This window comes from Durio zibethinus, chromosome 7 (assembly GCF_047325235.1).
Source record: "Durio zibethinus cultivar Kanyao isolate XHJ-2024 chromosome 7, ASM4732523v1, whole genome shotgun sequence".
NCBI lineage: Eukaryota > Viridiplantae > Streptophyta > Magnoliopsida > Malvales > Malvaceae > Durio > Durio zibethinus.
In genome coordinates, this window is record NC_143168.1 from 17,835,348 (window position 1) to 17,854,696 (window position 19,349).

The 19,349-nt window shown below is 32.5% G+C and overlaps 2 protein-coding genes and 1 pseudogene across 8 annotated transcripts; 2 read left to right on the plus strand and 1 right to left on the minus strand.

The window, feature by feature from the left end:
- The first annotated feature begins 356 nt into the window (after nucleotides 1-356).
- LOC111276874 (Pentatricopeptide repeat (PPR) superfamily protein) lies at nucleotides 357-4,196 on the plus strand. 6 transcript variants are annotated; one of them, XM_089763706.1, is made up of 5 exons: nucleotides 357-3,001; nucleotides 3,098-3,170; nucleotides 3,254-3,509; nucleotides 3,608-3,697; nucleotides 3,853-4,196. In XM_089763706.1, the coding sequence occupies exon 1, from the start codon at nucleotides 473-475 to the stop codon at nucleotides 2,795-2,797; it is 2,325 nt and encodes a 774-aa protein (XP_089619832.1). In that variant the 5' UTR covers nucleotides 357-472; the 3' UTR covers nucleotides 2,798-3,001; nucleotides 3,098-3,170; nucleotides 3,254-3,509; nucleotides 3,608-3,697; nucleotides 3,853-4,196. The 6 variants fall into 6 exon arrangements, with proteins under 6 accessions (XP_089619832.1, XP_089619831.1, XP_089619834.1 ...); XM_089763705.1 differs by having other exon boundaries at nucleotides 3,098-3,166; XM_089763708.1 differs by having other exon boundaries at nucleotides 357-2,987.
- A 134-nt stretch (nucleotides 4,197-4,330) lies between these two features.
- Nucleotides 4,331-8,725, minus strand: LOC111276873 (disease resistance protein RPM1-like). Its single transcript, XM_022862797.2, has 2 exons — nucleotides 5,521-8,725; nucleotides 4,331-4,738 (listed from the first exon to the last, which is right to left on the minus strand). Exon 1 carries the CDS (start codon nucleotides 8,426-8,428, stop codon nucleotides 5,573-5,575), a length of 2,856 nt encoding a protein of 951 aa, XP_022718532.2. The 5' UTR covers nucleotides 8,429-8,725; the 3' UTR covers nucleotides 4,331-4,738; nucleotides 5,521-5,572.
- Nucleotides 8,726-13,502: 4,777 nt separating this feature from the next.
- On the plus strand, nucleotides 13,503-18,040 carry LOC111277428 (flavin mononucleotide hydrolase 1, chloroplatic-like; annotated as a pseudogene). The gene is made up of 5 exons (XR_016343536.1): nucleotides 13,503-13,850; nucleotides 14,009-14,084; nucleotides 15,142-15,193; nucleotides 17,532-17,646; nucleotides 17,727-18,040. The product of XR_016343536.1 is annotated as a flavin mononucleotide hydrolase 1, chloroplatic-like (transcript).
- Nucleotides 18,041-19,349: the final 1,309 nt, after the last annotated feature.

Genomic DNA, 19,349 nt, shown 5'->3' on the forward strand with positions numbered 1-19,349 from the left:
AATGAAATTTCGAATATCTATAAATTTGATACAATTGGATTTGGAATAGTAGAAATAATTTTTGATAAGGGTTCACTATTAAAACTTATTTTAATAAGAAGATGGGAAAAAAGTGAGAATAAAAAATTTATTAATTAAATGATTAAAATTCATAATTAATTTTTTATTTTGTAATTTAATCATTAAATTAAATAATTAATAAGTTTTGTATTTTTTTATTCATTTTATTAAATAAAGGTTAAGAGTTAGAATACCTTAGGAAACAAATGTTATTATTAATATTTTTCCATATTTAATTGTTAATTTTTTATTAAATTTGGCTATAAATTATTAATATTGAGTTTATTTTATTAAATTAATGAGTTTATTTACAAATTTTTTAGTAAATAACAATAATAGTTTCTAAACTTTCAATCAAATATCATATTGATTCTTAACTTTTCAAAAATTACTCAAAAATTTTGAAAGCAGAATGGGGAGTAAAATAGTTAACCTTTTGCAAACTTGCATAGACAAGAAATCTATCATAGCAGGCAAAGTCCTCCATGCTTACATTCTCCGCACCAATCTTTTAACCGACACTTTCCTTTGTAACCGTCTCATTGAACTCTACTCCAAATGCAACGACCCAACATCAGCTTATCGCACGTTCGATCAAACCCCTCAAAAGGACATTTATTCCTGGAATGCCATTTTGAGTTGCCACTGCAAAGCTGGGAACTTAACTTTCGCACGTAAAGTGTTCGAAAAAATGCCTGAAAGAAACGTCGTTTCGTGGAACAACCTGATTAGTTTAATGTTAAAAAATGGGTACCAGGAAAAAGCTTTGGATGTTTATGGACTTATGGTTTTGGAAGGTTTTTTGCCCACCCATGTTACTTTTGCTAGTGTTTTAAGTGCCTGTGGAAGCGTTTTGGATTTGCAGCTTGGGAAGAGATGTCATGGTCTTGCTATTAAGATTGGTCTTGATAAGAATATCTTTGTCTGTAATGGATTGTTGTCTGTTTACGCTAAATGTGGGGTTATGAGGGAAGCTGTTAAAGTTTTTTGGGACATTCATGAGCCTAATGAGGTTAGTTTCACTACAATGATGGGTGGATTAGGAAATATTCATGGGGTTTTTGAGGCTTTGGAAATGTTTAGAATCATGCGTAGAAAAGGGGTTCGGATGGATTCTGTTTCGTTGTCAGCTGTTTTGAATGTTTGTGCCAAGGGAGGAGAGTATGGTGAGTTTGGTTGTTATGAAGAGAATGATAGATTTTTCTATAATGTGGTACTTGGGGAACAAGTACATGGTCTTTCAGTTAAGCTTGGATTTGAGTGTGATCTTTTTTTGAGTAATTCATTGCTTGATATGTATGCTAAGAATGGGATTATGAAGAGTGCTGAGACAGTTTTTCATAATTTGGGTAAAGTCAGTGTTGTTTCCTGGAATATCATGATTGCCGGATATGGCCAAAAAGGAAAAAGTGAGAAAGCTGTGGAGTTTTTGCAAAGAATGCAGTATTGTGGTTTTGAACCTGATGAGGTTACTTATATTAATATGCTTGCAGCATGCGTCAAGTGCGGGGATGTTGAAGCTGCACGTCAGATGTTTGACAGCATGTCATGCCCGAGTGTGATTTCATGGAATGCTATAATCTCTGTCTATTCCCAGACTGAGAACCACAAAGAAGCAATTGAGCTTTTTAGGGAAATGCAGTCTCAAACTGTAAAACCTGACCGGACTACTGTTGCTATTATTCTTGGTTCATGTGCTGGAATGGACTTTTTGGATGGTGGAAAACAGGTTCATGCTGCCTCGCTAAAGGCTGCTCTTCATACTGATAGTTATGTCGCGAGTGGACTGATTGGCATGTACTCAAAGTGTGGGAAGATAAACATGGCAAAGTGCATATTTTCTTATGCGCCAGAACTGGATATTGTCTGTTGGAATTCTATGATTGCAGGTCTTACCCTTAATTCTCTCGACAAAGAAGCTTTCATGCTCTTTAAGCAAATGCGGCAGGGTAGAATGTTGCCTACTGAATTCTCTTATGCAACAGTATTGAGCTGTTGCGCAAAATTATCTTCTTCATTTCAAGGCAGGCAGGTCCATTCTCAGATAGTAAAAGATGGTTATGAGAATGATGTCTTTGTGGGCACTGCTCTTGTTGGTATGTATTGTAAATGTGGTGACATAGATGGGGCACAGAAGTATTTCGATATGATGCCTGTTAGAAATATTGTTACATGGAATGAAATGATACATGGATATGCTCAGAATGGACGTGGAGATGAGGCTGTTCGTCTATACCAAGACATGATTGCATCAGGTGAGAAACCTGATGGCATAACCTTTATTGCGGTTTTGACTGCATGTAGCCACTCAGGATTGGTAGATCTAGGAGTCAGAATTTTCAATTCAATGCAGAGCAACTATGGGCTTGAGCCAAAATTGGATCATTATACTTGCATCATTGACTGTCTTAGCCGAGCTGGTCGGTTTCATGATGCAGAGCTCCTTATGAACAAGATGCCATACAAAGATGATCCAATCGTATGGGAAGTTCTGCTTAGTTCTTGTAGAGTTCATGGTAATATCAGTTTAGCTCAACAGGCAGCAAAGGAACTCTTCCGCCTGGATCCTGAGAGCTCTGTGCCTTATGTACTTTTAGCCAACATCTATTCTTCTTTAGGAAGATGGGAAGATGTAAGGGCTGTTAGAGAGCTGATGAGTGATAAACAGATTGTTAAGGATCCTGGTTATAGTTGGACTGAAGATAGAGAGAAAGATACAAGTCTATTTGTTGGGTGATAAATGTACGGATATTTGATGATGCTGTTCACATTAGTGTATGTCAGAAATCAGTCATGCATGTTTTATGGGCTGTACTGAAGAAGTAACTAAAATCACTCATGAGAAGGCCAAGAGAATGGCACTGAGGCAGATTTGGCCAAATAATTTCTGTTTGATCAATGCACATAATGATGCAGACAAGTGGGAAGTGTGTGATCTTATGTAAAAAGACATTATCAATCTTTGTGTCAATTTGTTTTCTTTCATTGTTTCCTCTAGTTATCTATGTTAACAAAATGTCCTGATTATCTTTTGCAGCCTGTACGATGATGGGGTAACAAAAATCTATCGGAGGTCAAGAAAATGATATAGTTGCCCGCATGAGATGCAAGTATTTGCCTCTGTTTTTTATATTATGATGCATGAATAACCATTATTTATGACAATCTTTCCAATAATTTTTCTACTTTATAGGAAAATCATGGACGAAGATTCTCAAATGGAGGGTCAATATATAGATACGTTAGAAGGTTACAGTATGGCACCAAAATAAGTGTACTGTAGGTTATTTAAAAAGAAAAATTTTGTTCAATCAGATCAACTATGGCTTTCAAAACAGTTAGAGGTGCAAACAAGTTAAGCTAACTTTACCAAGCATATACAGTTAAATTTGGCAACGCATTCAGATTTTGAGGACTTTACTGCCTACTACGATCTCATAAAGCATAAGGTTTAAATCTGACATCAACTTTTGTCAGTTTTACCAGGCAGTCTTTGTTATCATTTGTTTTTGGTTGAATTTTTTATTTACTGGTTTTCCTGATACAGAAAATGCCATTCATCTTTGAAGCTTTGGAGATGGAGGGCCGAGGGGAAGAATTGTGGTTTGGACTTTTCCTGTTTTTTCATTTTGGGAAGGTGAGGAGATGGCTCTCTATTTTTCACTTGAACTAAACATGCATCTAATTTGCCCAGTTATTTGACTTCCATATCCATTTATTTTTCTAATTTTTCTTTCTATGATTTTGTTTTGTTTCCTCATTTTGCTGCATATACAAATTTGATTACAAAAGTGGTTGGAAAATAAATAGAGGGGAAAATAAAGGAGCGTTGGAGAAGAAAGGATACACTTTAGGCAGTGTAACTTGATCAACCTTTGCTTCCTTGATGGTTGTTGGAGTTCTCAACAACTGTATGGCATCTTTATACTATCTGGGAGCTTTACCAATTGGTGGCACTAATCTCTTTTTCCATGAACACTGATCAATTTAAGTAGGGCACAGCACGGTCTTGATGCCTAGGAAACATTTGGATTTATTTATATTTAGACGGGGTTTTATTCCCAATTTACTGGCACTAGCTGTAAATCTACCATTCATATTTTAGAGTAAGCTCCTCTATAAGCAATTTGACTTAATGATCATTCTCTTGCGAGTATTTTAGGAAAACATCAGTATATCTTGAGAGGCTTTTTTTTTTTTTTTGTGTGTGAACAATGGTCAATACTAAGATGAAAATGAGGTCAATATGCTCACATGGCCACAAACCTGTATTACAAACACACACATCTCCCCATTGGCCTTTTTTTTTTTTTTTTTTTCTGTTATAAAAAATCATGCATAGAGGAAGAACAATTACCACAAATAGGAAGCACACAACAAAAGTCAAAGTTACAATACCAAAGGAGAGAAAAGCATGCCCATCTTCGTATATACGAAGTTCATCAACACTGCTGAATAGCCTCCATCCACCTCTGCAATAACCTCAGTTACAACCATGCAATAAGATCATGATTTCAGTTAAAGCCTGCCTTGGCTAGTTGGTCAGCTAAAGAGTTGCATTCTCTAGGCATCTTCACAGTTGAAACCTGCCGAATTGGCTTCTTCATATTTGTTTGATGGTTGGAGAAGTTCTTTTAGATACCAAGGGACCGCACCATGATTATTCTTCTCCCAAAACCTGCATTTCAGGAGTTTACTTTCAATGTTCAAAATATGTGTTTTGGTCCTTTAAGATGCAGCAAAAACTAAAACAGCTTCTTGAATAGCAAGGAACTCAGCAACATTTGAGTCCACAATGCCGACTGACCTAGAAAACACACCTTTATATCTCCTTTGTCATCACTAAACACGCCACCAATACAAAGGTAAACAGCTTTGCTCTAGGCTTTTGTTCTGTCAAACCTCGACAGAACTTAAGATTCACTAAGGCATATTTTAAACTTTAAATGTGTTTTTCTTTATTTGGTGATTGATGTTTAGCTCCAGTTTCAAAATATGTTTGTTTTTTTGGTACATAAAGCTTAAGGTGAGGGGAGGTTTTTCATTCTAGGGCTGGGAAAACTGCAAGACTCAAAAATAACTTACATTGGATTTATAGAACGCCCTCCAAGGGAAACTACTGGCAATAGGAATTGAATCTAGGCCTTACAAGTGAAATATTCAATTCTTATCAACTCAACCAACTCCCATTGGTTGTTTCAAAATATCTTTTGAACAAGAACCTTGTATGATTTAAGCATTGTATACTGTAAAACTAGAATATATGACTAGCTACTTAGACAGACACTATGAATTTCTGAGTTTGAAATTGAATCAAATTTATAAATTTTTGTTTAGTCCTTTTCTCTTAGCCCTGTCCTAATGATAGTGCAGCTATGCTGATGATAAAATTGATCCCTTAAAAACATTACAAAGAACTTCTATGCCATAGAATATTGGAATTGGTTAGAAATGTAATACCTGTGATTTGATGAAACTGTTTGGACCGGTTGTTCCTCTCTGCACAAGACTCCTAACTTCGCAAATATTCCAACAGGCGTGGATCACTGAGGTTGTAAGAATCATATCTTGCTCCTTTAGTTGTGAAAGTGAAAACAACATGTGGTATATGCTGCACTTCACAGAATTTGGAACCTTCTCCTGGCAACATTCTTCTTACAGATTCTCTTGGCATGTCATTTAATTGCAAGGTTTTAAGGCTTTTTAAATGATGGATACCAGAAGGTACCTGGTCTTGTAGGTTTGGGATAGGGCCAATTGACAATGACTCCAATTGTGGCAAAGTTTCTTCATCAATGATCAATCTATTCAATCCATTCAATTTAACAAGTGCTAGTCTTTTCAGCTTCTGAAAGTGTCCTCGTTCAAACTGCATTTGCTCTCCATCAAATCCTTTATAAAATGAAAACTCCAGTAAATTTGGTAGAACCCCAAGGACTTTGAGAGGATCATCTATTAATCTTGACCAATACAGACGAATTTTGACAAGATTCTTCATTTTGGGAATCCAGTTGGGCAACGCTTCTAATCTCCCTCGAAGGCAGAGGCGTTGAAGGAGAACGGGAGGAGAAGACATTGATTGTAGCTGAAGAAATTCGTCCTCATCCACTGAGGCAATATCAAGTGATTGAAGCTGGTGCATCTGCTCAATTGCAACGCACAAATCCATTCCATTTTCTGATTTCAGTTTATGTATCCCCAGTTTTCTCAGCTGCTTCAACCACCCCAATTCAGCAATAAAACTAGCACTACTCTTGTGCGCCTCCATGTCTATAGAATCCAATTTCTGTAAAGAAACTAAACTCCGGATTCCACCCAGCATTTTCAACCCTCGTCTGGTATAGATGTTGTACTCACTGTCATAATCAACTGAGTAGCCAAGAAGATATTGCATATTACAAAGTGTTTTCATCTCAACTGGTAGCTCACACACGAGGGATCGCTTCAAATCCAAAGTTTGGAGGCAGTGCAACTTCCCTATTGACTTTGGGATCTTTTTTACTTTTGTATCTCTTACACTTAAATATCTTAAATTCAACAGCTTTCCTATAACTTCTTCAGGTATGTCACTCAGTGGAGTTCCTCCAAAATCTAGTTCTTTCAAGAGGCTAAACTTTTTAGATAGCATACAAGACAAAGATTTGGATAAATCATCTATGTTGAAAAAAATAAGTGAATGAGTTTGAGAGTTACTAACTTTCCCAGAAAGACTTTTTGCTCCATTGTGAATTGAGAGGTGTCGAGCTGTCCCACCAAGGCTAGTTAAGTTTTCAAGAGAAATTTGAAGTAAATCGAGTTCCTCTGATCTTGAAAGAATGGCCTCATGCATCAAATCATGGACTCGACATAGTCTAAGACGGCCACCAAAATCAATCCTTTCAACTTGAACTAGGTTCCTTTGGACAAGCTTGGTTAAATGTTCTCGTGCAACCTCTTCCACAGTTAAGCCATGTTTTCCTTCCACAAAACCTTCTGCTATCCATAATCGGATTAGTGTTGCACAGTTAATGGAGTAATCCTCTGGAAATATCCCGAGGTACAAGAAACAAGATTTCAAGTGATAAAGCAAGTCAAGATAGCTCAAAGAAAGAATCCTTTTAATACATGCAAGGTGAGGATTGCTTTCTAATTGTGAGCTGAGGCTATCTCGTAAGCTTTTCCATTGTAAAACATCCCTGCCTTTGGTAGTTAGAAGTCCGCCAATGGCTACAATTGCGAGGGGCAATCCTTCACATCTTTTAACAATGTCGAAAGACAGCTCTAGCAACTCTTCAGGGCAGCGCTTTTCTCGATCAAACTTGAATGCTTCTTTGCATAAAAGCTCATGGGCTAAATCTAGAGGCCAAGGTTTCAACTCGTGGAGATGAACAAGTGAAGATTTCTTGCAAAAATCAGCAAAATTCTCATTTCTTGTTGTGACCATAATTCTACTACCTCTGTCATTGTCTAACAAAGCATGCTCTACATCTCCCCAGAAGTCTTCTTTCCACACATCGTCAAACACGACAATGTACCTTTTGTCACGCAAATACTCTCTAGTTGTGCTAATAAGCTCCACCATATCCATGGTGTTAATCTCATTAGGCAGACGCTCTTTCCTTTCCTCATTAAACTGTCTTATCATGGTCCTTAATAGCTCCTTCAACTGATATGACCTAGACACTGTGATCCAAGCATGGCAGTCAAAGCGATCTTTTATAGTTTGGACGTCGCAAACTTTCTTGGCAAGAGTGGTCTTACCAATTCCTCCCATTCCCACTAGTGAGATCACTAAGCGTCCAGATGTTTCTTCTAACATTTTGTTCACCAACTCTTTTCTAGGAGACTCAATTCCCACAAGTGCATCATTCTCAATGAAAAGGGAACCAACTCGAGGGTCATGCCATGTATTATTTTCATCATAAGTACAGCTTGGGCCTCCTTGTTCTGAGGTATAACTGAAGCCGTATCTTTTACTTCTTTCCTTGATTTCATACACTGATCTTTTTACATCTTCAATCTCTAAGGCTATCTCGTGGTGTGGTCTGCAAATCTTGACCAAGTGGACTATTTTTTGCAGGAAAGCCTTGAATCCATGCTGATGCTCTTGCCTGCCTTCTGCAACACGAAATGTGTACTCATCGATGATATCTTCGATTCTGTAAGCTACTTCCCTGACTTGTTTCACCCAAGTTTTCACACCTGTAGTACTACTGGTACTATCCTCTTTCTCTGCCCTTTCATCTGCTTCTCTCAGGAAAGACCGAATGCTTCCCAGTTCATCTTTGATGTCTGCAATTTTTCTCTCCACACCTTTCATTAGTTTCGTTTCTTCATGCAACAATCTAATTAACTTGTCAATGACTATCCTCACTGCAGTCTCAGCCATAGCTTCACCCTATGTTATTTAACAGTATGCTATTAGAGATATCTAAGTATAATATTGGGATAATGTTACGAATAAGGAATGACCTGAATTATAGTAAAAAGTTTTATGTAATACTTAAATTTTAAAAATTTTTTAATTTGATAAATAAATTATGAATCTGTTAATTAATATGATATTTGAAGAGTTATTTGTCGGCTTTGTAAAATCATTTGGAGTAAATGATATTAGAGGTAAGTATCACCATTAATTAACATATTTATAATTTAAATATCATATTAAAAAAATTTTAAATTTAGATATTATATTTAACATTTTATTATAATTCAAGTAATGTTCCTCACATTAGTCCTATAATATTAATAGTGCTAAGAATATAATCATAGATAAAAAATAATAAAAAAGAACAATTATTGTGTTAGCACCTGATGAAAAGCTGTGTTGTTAATTGTCTAACAAATGCTGGCAAAAAACAGAGTAAGATATTGAATGTAAGGAAATCTGACGTGCAGAGAGGCAAAGTTATACACAGCAAGGAGATTTTGCAGTGGAAATATAAAAAATAAAAATAAAAATAAAAAGGAGATTTTGTGGTTGAACTCACCGTTTCTGAAGACGGGGATAATGCACTGAGATTTCAAGGCTCAGAGGATTTCTAGTCTTGAAATGTATAATAAACAGAATACTAATTAATGAGTTAAAAACTTTAAGACAAAGAAATGAATCTCTTTTTGTTTGAACTTGAGTGCAAATAGGACCTATTTCTCTCTCTTTTTAATTTGAAAAGAAAAACCAACAAAAAAAAAAAAAAAAACGTTGCTTGTCTTGTAATTTAATAAGGTGGAAAAAAGTCTATGTTGGGTCACAAGGAAAGAATTTTCATGATTTACTTCTGTTGGCAAAAGAAAGAAAAAAACAGTAAAAAGTAAATCTGTCATCGTTTGGCATTGAACGTTAAAGTTGACTATGCTAATAAGGAAAGTATCAGTTTATTACGGTACTTATCAATTATGGATTAATAAATAAATTTTAAAAGTTAAGATAATATTTGACTAAAAATTTAGAAAATAAAATGTTATTTACTCTAGAATTTAGGTTGAGTAGAGAAAATAGAAAAATGAAATTGACACAAAGGTAAAGTATTTAGTATTTAGGATCTATTCAGATAACAGTGACATTAGTTTTAAGAATGGTAATGGTTCAGGTTGGAGTAGATTATTGGTTGTATGGAATTCAATTTATTTTATTATATCTATAATATTTGAGCTTGATCTTATGATTTTTTAAAATATTTGAATCTGATATGATATTATATAAAATTGTATTTAATCCGATCTCATCTGACTTAAAATTAATAAATTATTATTTTTAAAATATAAAATATTATTTTTTAATATAAATATAAATTAAATATATATAAATATATATAAGTAAATAAATAATTAAAAAATAATTTTTTATACATATACTGGGTTGGATTCAGATAAATTTGTCTAAAATTTGATTCTGATTCAATCTTAATTTTTTTTTTTATTATTATCCGACACGATTTGACTTAAAATTTGATTTAAAAATAATTAAAAAAAACCTCTAAAGGGTCGGAGAAGGATTGAACTATCATTTTTAATTGATTTTGATGAAATTAAAAATAGTAATTATAATTAAAAAAATTATATTAAATAAATCTTATTAAAATTAATATTTAAATTTAATTAATATACCCCATTTAATGTACTTTCTTTATTCTTCCTAAACAACCGTGGTTGTTAAAAAATGAAGTAACTCAGTTTACTTTCATGCAACTTCTTGTTCTTTCTCCTGTTTCTCTCTATTCTCTCTACTTACCAGTGCAATTCGGCTTATATAGTCGAGCATGTGTATAGTTTATTAAGGTTTTGTTTGACGCTAATGATAAAAAATTTTGGGGCACTGATGAAAATTTTAATAATTTAGTAATAGTTTATCGTAATAATTTATATATATATGATAGGTAAAATATTTTTAAAAAAAATTTGGATTCACAGCTGAAGATGTTTCGGAAACGTATCATGAAGACTGACATAATTTTGGAAGAAAAATTATTAGAGTAAAAAGTGGCACACGTACCTTTTATTACATAACTCAATTCCTTAGACACCGTTCGGATGTAATTGGATCTCCGGTGATTGGGATTGTTTGTTTCAATTCCCTAAGCCCCATTTTAATGCAATCGGATTTTCCATGAGAGATTAGCTGGTATTCGTTTTTGTAAGAATGAGAAAAAAATTGAAAAATAAAAATTTAACTTAAAATTATAGTATTTGATTTGATTTTTTTATTTAGTTTGAATTAAATTTAGATATTTAATATATATATTAAGTTTAAATCAAATTTTATATCAAAAATTTTTTTAAAAATCAAATTATATACTTTTAGTAAATTTTTTATATATTTTTAAAATTTTTATAAAATAAAAATAATTATTATATATTTATTTAAATATATTAAAATAAAATATTAAAAATTTTAAATATAAAAAATCAATAAACCGGACCTAGCTCATAAAATTTATTTCGGATCGAATTATATAAAAAATTAATTTAAATTTAAATTAAAATTTTAAAAATTTAAAATATTATGCATTTTCTAAAAAAAATTGAATTAAATGTAAACTATTATCACTCCTAAATTTTTGTGTCAACTAATCAATTGTGATCGAAACAGATTTTCGATAAGGCACGATTATCTTCGGTTAATTGCTGCACATTTTTCCTCTAGTGAACTCTCAACGTACCTTTGTTTTTTTTTTATTATTATTATTATTGCAAAATAATAAATAAATTATCATATAATAAATTAATAAATAAATTTTAATTATTTATTTTTAAAATTATTATTTAAAATAAAAAATAATACTGAATTATTTTATAATTTTATAAATATTAAATAATTTAAATTTTTTATTACATATAATTTTTTTCTAATATTTTTAATGATAATTTTTTCTTCTTACTATAATTCATTTTATTGTCATTATTATCTTTTACATTCAGACTCATATTTCAATACAATTATCTCTAGCTAACCATCCCCCATTTTGCCTCTAGTGAACTCTCAATGAAGCTTTTTTTTTTTTTTTTTTTTTTTGCTTTTATTGTATTTTTTTTTCTTATTTTGTCCCTTAAGTTAAGTTGTAGATTAAAAAAAATCCCAAGAACTTAGTTTTTCTTCATTTTTTATTTTTCATTTTAAATTCTTATCTAAACTTATAAAATAATAAATAAATTAATAAATAAATAGATTTTAGTTACTTATTTTTAAAATTATTATTTAAAAATATACTTTTTTAATTTTTAATTATTTATTAATTTTATAAATATTAAATAATTTAAAATTTTTATTATATATATTTTTTAATTTAATATCTGTAATGTCCTTTTTTTTCATTATATTTTATTTCATTATCATTATCGCTTTTGTATTTAAATATATATTTTATCATTATTTTCAATCTTATCGAAAGTAACTCTTCAAATGGATATTTAATCAAGACCCAAAGTTGCTCATTATTAGAGACTTCTGAGGCTTTCTCTTATTGAGGTTTCTAGGAATCTCCATTGGGTCGTTTGACATTAATGCTACCTCGTACTCAGAAAATCTGATCTAATAACCGTTTTTAGCATACATCTTCGCACTAACTTGAAAGAAAAGATTTGTGCTTATTTTTTGTGAGTAAGAAGTGCAAAGAAAAAAAAAAAAAACAGTAGAGATATATGGTATATGCTTGAGAGGAAGATGCAATTTCCTCAACGAATCATTCATACACAATACAATCACCAACTCAAGTCTTTTCTTCGCCGGCCTTGATACCTTCTTCTTTAATTTCAAAGTCACTAATGGGGTAACATTTCTTTGGGATGAGCTTGTCACCATCCAGGATACAAGCTTTGTACATCTTGGTTAGTCGGATTGCAGTAACAACCTCAGATTCATAAGTGAAGACACCCATGATTAACTGTATCAATTATGGAAAAATGATCAAAGGAGGAGTGAAAAGGGAATATCGATATTGATTGCAGAAAGAGACTTTTGATGTGTGTAGATGTGAATCTGAAAGTGTAGTATTTATACGATCAGGCCTGTGGATCTTTGGTGAATATATTTCTTCACATTTTATTGTTGTTTCATTAACTTTGATAATGTAATCAATAGTTTTTAACTGAACATTCAATTGATTCTGGTCTGTGTGCTGATCTTAGAATTTCATCAATACGAATCAACCAAGCTTAGCCCAAAGAACAAATTTGGAGATTTTGGAAGCAGTAATTAGTGGGAAGAAGACTGAAAAGAAAACAACTCTAATATTTTAAGTGAATAAAACCTTGAATCCGAGTGCCTGGACTGATAGAAACTAATTGCTTCTTTCTGCATATATTTATAATCAATAGATTCTTATTTCTTATGAGTTCTTTCTCACATGTCTACACACGGTCAAAAGGATGTCAACTAATGTAGCATTGTTTAAACTTTATAATTTCCGTATATTTATCATATTTGTATTATATTAAATATATATAAAATATGAAAATTATTATATTATAATTCATATTGATATGTCATATATGAAACATATTTTTTGTTTTAATCAAATTTATATATGATTTTAATAAAAATTTTAAATCATATTATTTTTAAATTTTTTATAATATTTTTATATCATATTATTATATTTTATTTAAAATTATTAAATGTAGCACTGTTTTCGTTAAACCCATGAACAAAGGATGAGATTGGAAGGCGTAAGTCTCATCGTGACCCATGATAGAAATAGGATATTATACAAAATAATTTGCCCAGCTACCAGCATACGTTTATGCATGGCATGTCCAACTAGATATTATTAAGTGGATAAAGTAAAGGAAAAATTTTTAGCCTGATTCAATATACTATCAGACATCATAACAAAATTAGTTGAAGTGTGCAAATATATATATATATATATATATATATATATATATATCTGATCGGCCATCACAAATATTATACAATATATAAAAAGATAAGATTGGGCCAACGAATTTTTCCAGAAGAGCACAGATGGGTCAAACAAATGGTAAAACCCAAACCCGGAGTCGAAATGTGCTACAAATGTTGACCCTTCCTTCCCGGAATCTGAAAATGAAAAATATATGTAAAAGATACTTCCTCAAATTTTAGTTTTAAAAACAATTTTGGATGGCTCAATTGGTGGGAGCACCAGCAGCACCAATAGTCTCGTTCCATCCTAAACTATTTCCTAAACACCCCAGAAATAGGATGGCATTGAATCCAAAAAACATGACATGAACAACAAAACCCACAACAGGAAGCCTCCCATATTGCTGTTTGACATCATGGACACCATTGTTCGTGACCCTTTTTATCATGACATGCCTGCCTTCTTCGGGTAACTGTGTTTTTCATTTCTCTCCGCTCTTTTTCTTTTTAATTCTTTTTTTGAATTGGGTTTGTTGGGTTTTTATGATTTTTTTCATTTAAAACCAATATAATTGTCCCTGCCGGCAAATGTTTTTGGAAGTGATCGAATTTATATTTGATGGTCAGAATGTCTTTGAAGGAACTAATAGACTGCAAGCATCCTACTTCATGGATTGAGTTCGAAAATGGGGTGATTAATGAGGTATGCCACCTAGAAATATAATGTGGAACAATTTAGTTATATTTCGCCAGATATTTATTGAATTAAGTGGTCATATGAGTATTGTGTTGTGGGATCTTTCAAACTGTTTGATGGAGGTATTTAACAAGATTAAAATATTTATTGAAATATGTTTGGCTTGTCAACTTTTAGGATGATTGCCATTTCAAAGCAATAATGAAGCTATGATGGATGTTGATTACCTTTGAATTGTTGTACATAAAGTAGAGTTCTAAAGTAAAAGCCTCGAGCTTGCACTGCAACTTGACTCCCCTACACCACAAGTTGGAGACACTGTAGTGGTTTCGATTTTTCTTACTTTTCCATCATTGTAGTTATTGTACATCTCCTGTCAAATAACATTTAGCTGTTAAACACAAAATTAACTAGCCTTTTGTAGTCCTTTTTTTCTTGTCTCTGATACACTACCAGCTTTTCTGATAAGTCGGATATAGTACCTAACTATTGTTCTATTAACAAACCTTTTGTGTATGTATCAACTACTGAAGCTTGTCTGATCAACCAATACATGACCCAACACTTGTCTGTTTCTTTTAGATTAATTATCACTACATGCATTGATTTTTATTTTTATTCTTTATTTATGCAGTGGCCTTGTTAGGCTTATGTCATTGTTAACCTATTCATAACCATGATCCTTTATTATATTGATCCATATAGTTACCTCTTTGACAAAAGTCTACTGGCACATGTAAAGTTTTAGTCCACCAAAAACCCACTACGAAGGATTACTTAATCATTGCAGATGCAATTCCACTTTTATCAATGGAACTTTTGGATTTTTATTTTGCTATGGTACTTTATACAGTATTTTAGAAATATAACTTGTAATTGAAAACATGTAAATTGATTCCATTCTTTTCGTCTATGTTTTTTCCCCCTTTTTCGTCTCTACCCTTAGAGATCTCTTTGGTGCAATATCACCTCATCTTTTGAGCCATTTCTTTTCTCCTGATTTATTGCCTTCTCGTTTACCTTCTGGTGTGGAGTGTGAGAATGTTATCTTATTTCCTTTCAGGAGGAGCTAGCACAAAAATTCTTTAAAGATGGAAGGACTTTTGATTTGGAAGGTAGGTTTGCATTTTTTTTTTCTTGATGTCGTTCTCTCAGTCAGTTGTATCGAGTTTGATTAGCATTTTCACTAGATATATGCAAAATGTGCTTGATTTTAGCATAAATTCTCAAATAAATTTGAAATTAAGTATTTGATATTAATTTCGGCGGAGATTGTTTCATTGTGTCATTTTTTTTCTTTTCTTTTTGTTGCATATGACACATACAGATTTTTTTTCCATTATATTTTACAACCACAGTGCTAATTTTGATGGCATTAATAAAGAAATCTACCTTGCTAATATAGAAGCTTTTATGGTTAAACAAGTTTGGATCCAGACATATTGACAATGGAGGGTTTGGAGGTAAGAATCTGAGTAGTGGTGGTTAAGAAGTATGTTGAAAATATTTCTGGAAAGTAGAAGAAAGTGGTTTCAAGGTTAATGGTTTGGTGACATCAAGATAAGAGAAGCATGGCAATTTGGAGGTTAAAGAAGGTACAAAAGAAACGGGCCATTGAATATGACTGCCTATGTTGATATAATGCATGGATATCTTGATAGATGGGTGAGTGGATAGCTGTATGGTGTTTGCATACATACAGCTGCTTGTCAATGCAATTAGATATGTGCTTTATTGGTTTACAATTCTGGATGTATATGCATGTATGTATTTGTGCCTGCATTTGCATGGTGTGTGTGGCTAGACAGACAGAGACAAAGAGTTAAAGAGACTTTGCATAGGCACGTGTCCTGAAACAGTGTCAAATTTTCATCCAATGAAATTAGGATATAAATTTAATTATTAGCTTGTCTTTTTTTAGCATTTAACCCTAAGCAAAAGGAAAGGACTTTTCTTAGAAATGCTATAGTCTAACCGACCACAAACACGTATAGAAATCTATGATATCATGTAGAAAGTTAACATAAGAAGTTTAGTTTGCTAACACTTTTGGTATCATAAAAATACCTTTTTTGCACAAAATGTGGAAGAGAGTCAATATGTACATGTTGCAGTGTGCTCTTTTCATTTTTAGTTGGTAATGGGGGTTAGATAGTGTTGCACAATGGTAATGAGATTGAATTAGAGCAGAGAAATATGCATTCCTAAAGGAGCTTGAGAGAGCTGGAGGAAAAGTGAAAGCACAGAAACAGAGCTAGTTTCGATGGAAGACCTTCTATGACGTAGCAACAGATAGAACAAAATGTGCAGTAGGTAGTTCATGTACAAAACGTCCGATAGTGGTAATTAAGTTCCTAGTCTCTAGGCTCTAGAAAGACTGATGCTAGAACAAGTGTGAAATGCGGCTCATTTGGTGAAAAACTAGTGATTATTACACTTAGGGGTGTAAATGAATAGAGCTTTTGACAAACCATTCGTGAACATATTTGGTTTCTGTTCATTTATGTTCATTTATTAAGCTAAGCAAACGATCTTGAACAGCTTTTTTACATTCATTTATTAAATGAACAAAACACGAACTAAGGTCTGTTTGGTTTGTTTATGTTTGCAAACAAGCTTGTTTAAACTTCGTTTATGTTCGATTGTTCTTAATTTTATAATTGTATATTTGTTTTTTTAAATTTGTTTGGTTATAGTTTGTTTATTGTTCATGAACATGTTTTTTTGTATATGGTCGTGAACATGTTCATTTAATGTTCACGAATGAGTTCGTTTAACTTAAGCACACGGAACGCAAATATCCTACCATTTAAACGAACCGAACTCAAATGTAATGAACAATTTTCTTACCGCACATGAACCGAACATGAACAGTTCTAAAAATAAACGAACAAACCACGGACATACATTCATACGTCTATGTTCGGTTTGTTTACATCCCTAATTACACTTGTATTTGTTCTAATTCTAATGAATATCGGTATTCGCCATTTTTTTGTCAAATAATGAAAAGTATTCTAATACATCAATTGTTTGCCATATATATATTTACAAGTAATATTAAGAAAAATATAAGAAAGAAAATATTGATTTTCAAGTGAAATATGATTTTTTTTAATATAATTGTTATTGTGATTGATAATCAATAAACTAATCATACATAAAACTCAGGACTGTGCTTTGATGTTGTCTTATCCTTGAGATCTGGACATGGAAGGAGGAGTAGGTTATGCTATTATAAATGCATTTCCATTCAGGTTTAGAGAAACAGATTGCTTTTGTTGAATATAAGAGGAAACTATGATTCTGTTGCAGTAGATTTTCAAAAATGATTTGTTCTTCTTATTTCATTTATAATTTTTTTAAGTTTGTGCCCGTGAGTTATATCTGATATCTCTATGTTGTCCTCCCTAATGGTCTTAAGGTGTTCATTTCACGAACTTTATTTTTCAGGCCTAAAAAATTGTATCAAAAGAGGATATCCCTACATAGAAGGAGTTTAACAGTTGCTTCAAGCCTTGAAGCAAAACAACTATGAGATGCATGCTTTTACAAATTACCCCATCTGGTAAGATGGAATGCCTCTCCTGATTGCTTCTGATTCAGTAGTTATTAATCAAAGATGTAGATGTGTAAGTCTTTTTTCAGGTACAAAATAATCGAGGACAAATTAAACATTTCGAAGTATTTATCCTGGACATTTTGCTCATGTATGTGCTAGTTGTGGATGTGCACATTCATGAGACAAGGTGCTTGTGTTCGGGTTTCTGTTATATTTCTGGCTTGGGTTGATTGTGTTAATTGTGCATCTTTCATGTTTTCTCATCCTTATATTTTGTTCCTTTCAAGTTGACTTTTACTGTTTCATTTGTAGAAAAGCTCTGTAATATTGTTTGTGGATATTTAACGTTATAATGGACTAGTAAAACTCTTATGTATGGTCTTCTTTAGATATTCTTTAATTCCTGTCCAAATTAAAATATAACTTCTGCACAGGATCCTAATAGAGAATGTCAATTTTAAATTTATGCGTATTAGTTCCTAGTTCCTTAATCTGTTGCCTCATGTTTCACATTATAATGTCTAAGTAATAATGCCAAAGGATGATTTCCTAACTCTTTAATCTCTCTCTCTGAAGTCATGGTAAAAATTCTAAAGCCAATGGTGAATGCAATGTCTTCATAATGATTAATGTTGCTGATATACTCCTAGATAGTTTGTTGTTTATCAGGCTGATGTGTGCGGCATTATGAAAGTACTAGGTAAAAGAGTCTATATATAATTTTTATTTCAACGGAAAAGACAATTTGTGCTTAATACCTTCTAATTTGTTTAATGGAAATGTCACTATTCTTCCCATTAATTTTATTACTCCTGATATAGGGACATTTACATTCTGCTTCTCCTCTCCTTTTAACTGGGTTTGAATCTTTCTAAATTTTTGAAGTTGATCATATGAATGTGTTGTGGGGACGAAAATGAACTCTATACACAGAGAGCACCTAAATGGATGTTCTATTCCCAATTTGGTCACTCTGTTCCCATTCCGTTTATCTCGATGAACATGAACTAGCAAGTTAACGGTGCCTGTAACATTCTTCTGTGCTCTAATTAATTGATTATCAATCCAAATTATCACCCTGTTTTTTTACACTTATGCTAAATGGTCAACTCATAGGTCTTGATTGATTATTAGGCTTGCAGAAGCAAGTGAGCAGTTTTGTTGCTTCTGATTTCATCAGTCAAAGACAAATGATGCAAGATATCTATTTGTCTTCAACACAAGATTTTGCTTTTGGTTTTTTTTTTCATTTTTTTTCAGTCTCTAAATATATCAAGATTTTTTTAGTACTGTACACCTGTCAATAATTGTGTTCTTGAGCAAATATATATATCTCGAGAGAATGTTGCATGCTTTCTGGCTGTCATGTAGCTCATTCTGCTATAGTGAATGATTTGGTTTACCATGCATCTAGGAAAGAGAAAGCCTGATCCTGATTTCTATTTAGCTGCTGTGGAACGTCTTAAAGTTGATCCAGCAAGCTGTATATTCATTGATGACAGGTATCATCGTTGCCTACTTTCCACTCAGGTACTTCTAAATGATCTAAAACCAGTATTAGCAGATAGTGCAAACCCTGATTTCAAGGGGAAAAACCATAGGGGATGGTGCACCTGGTATTAAAACAAAACACTATTCTGTCAAATAAAAAATTTGCACACATCTCAATGCTAAATGTAAGCAGTTACAGTTCTCTATTTTATACCTGT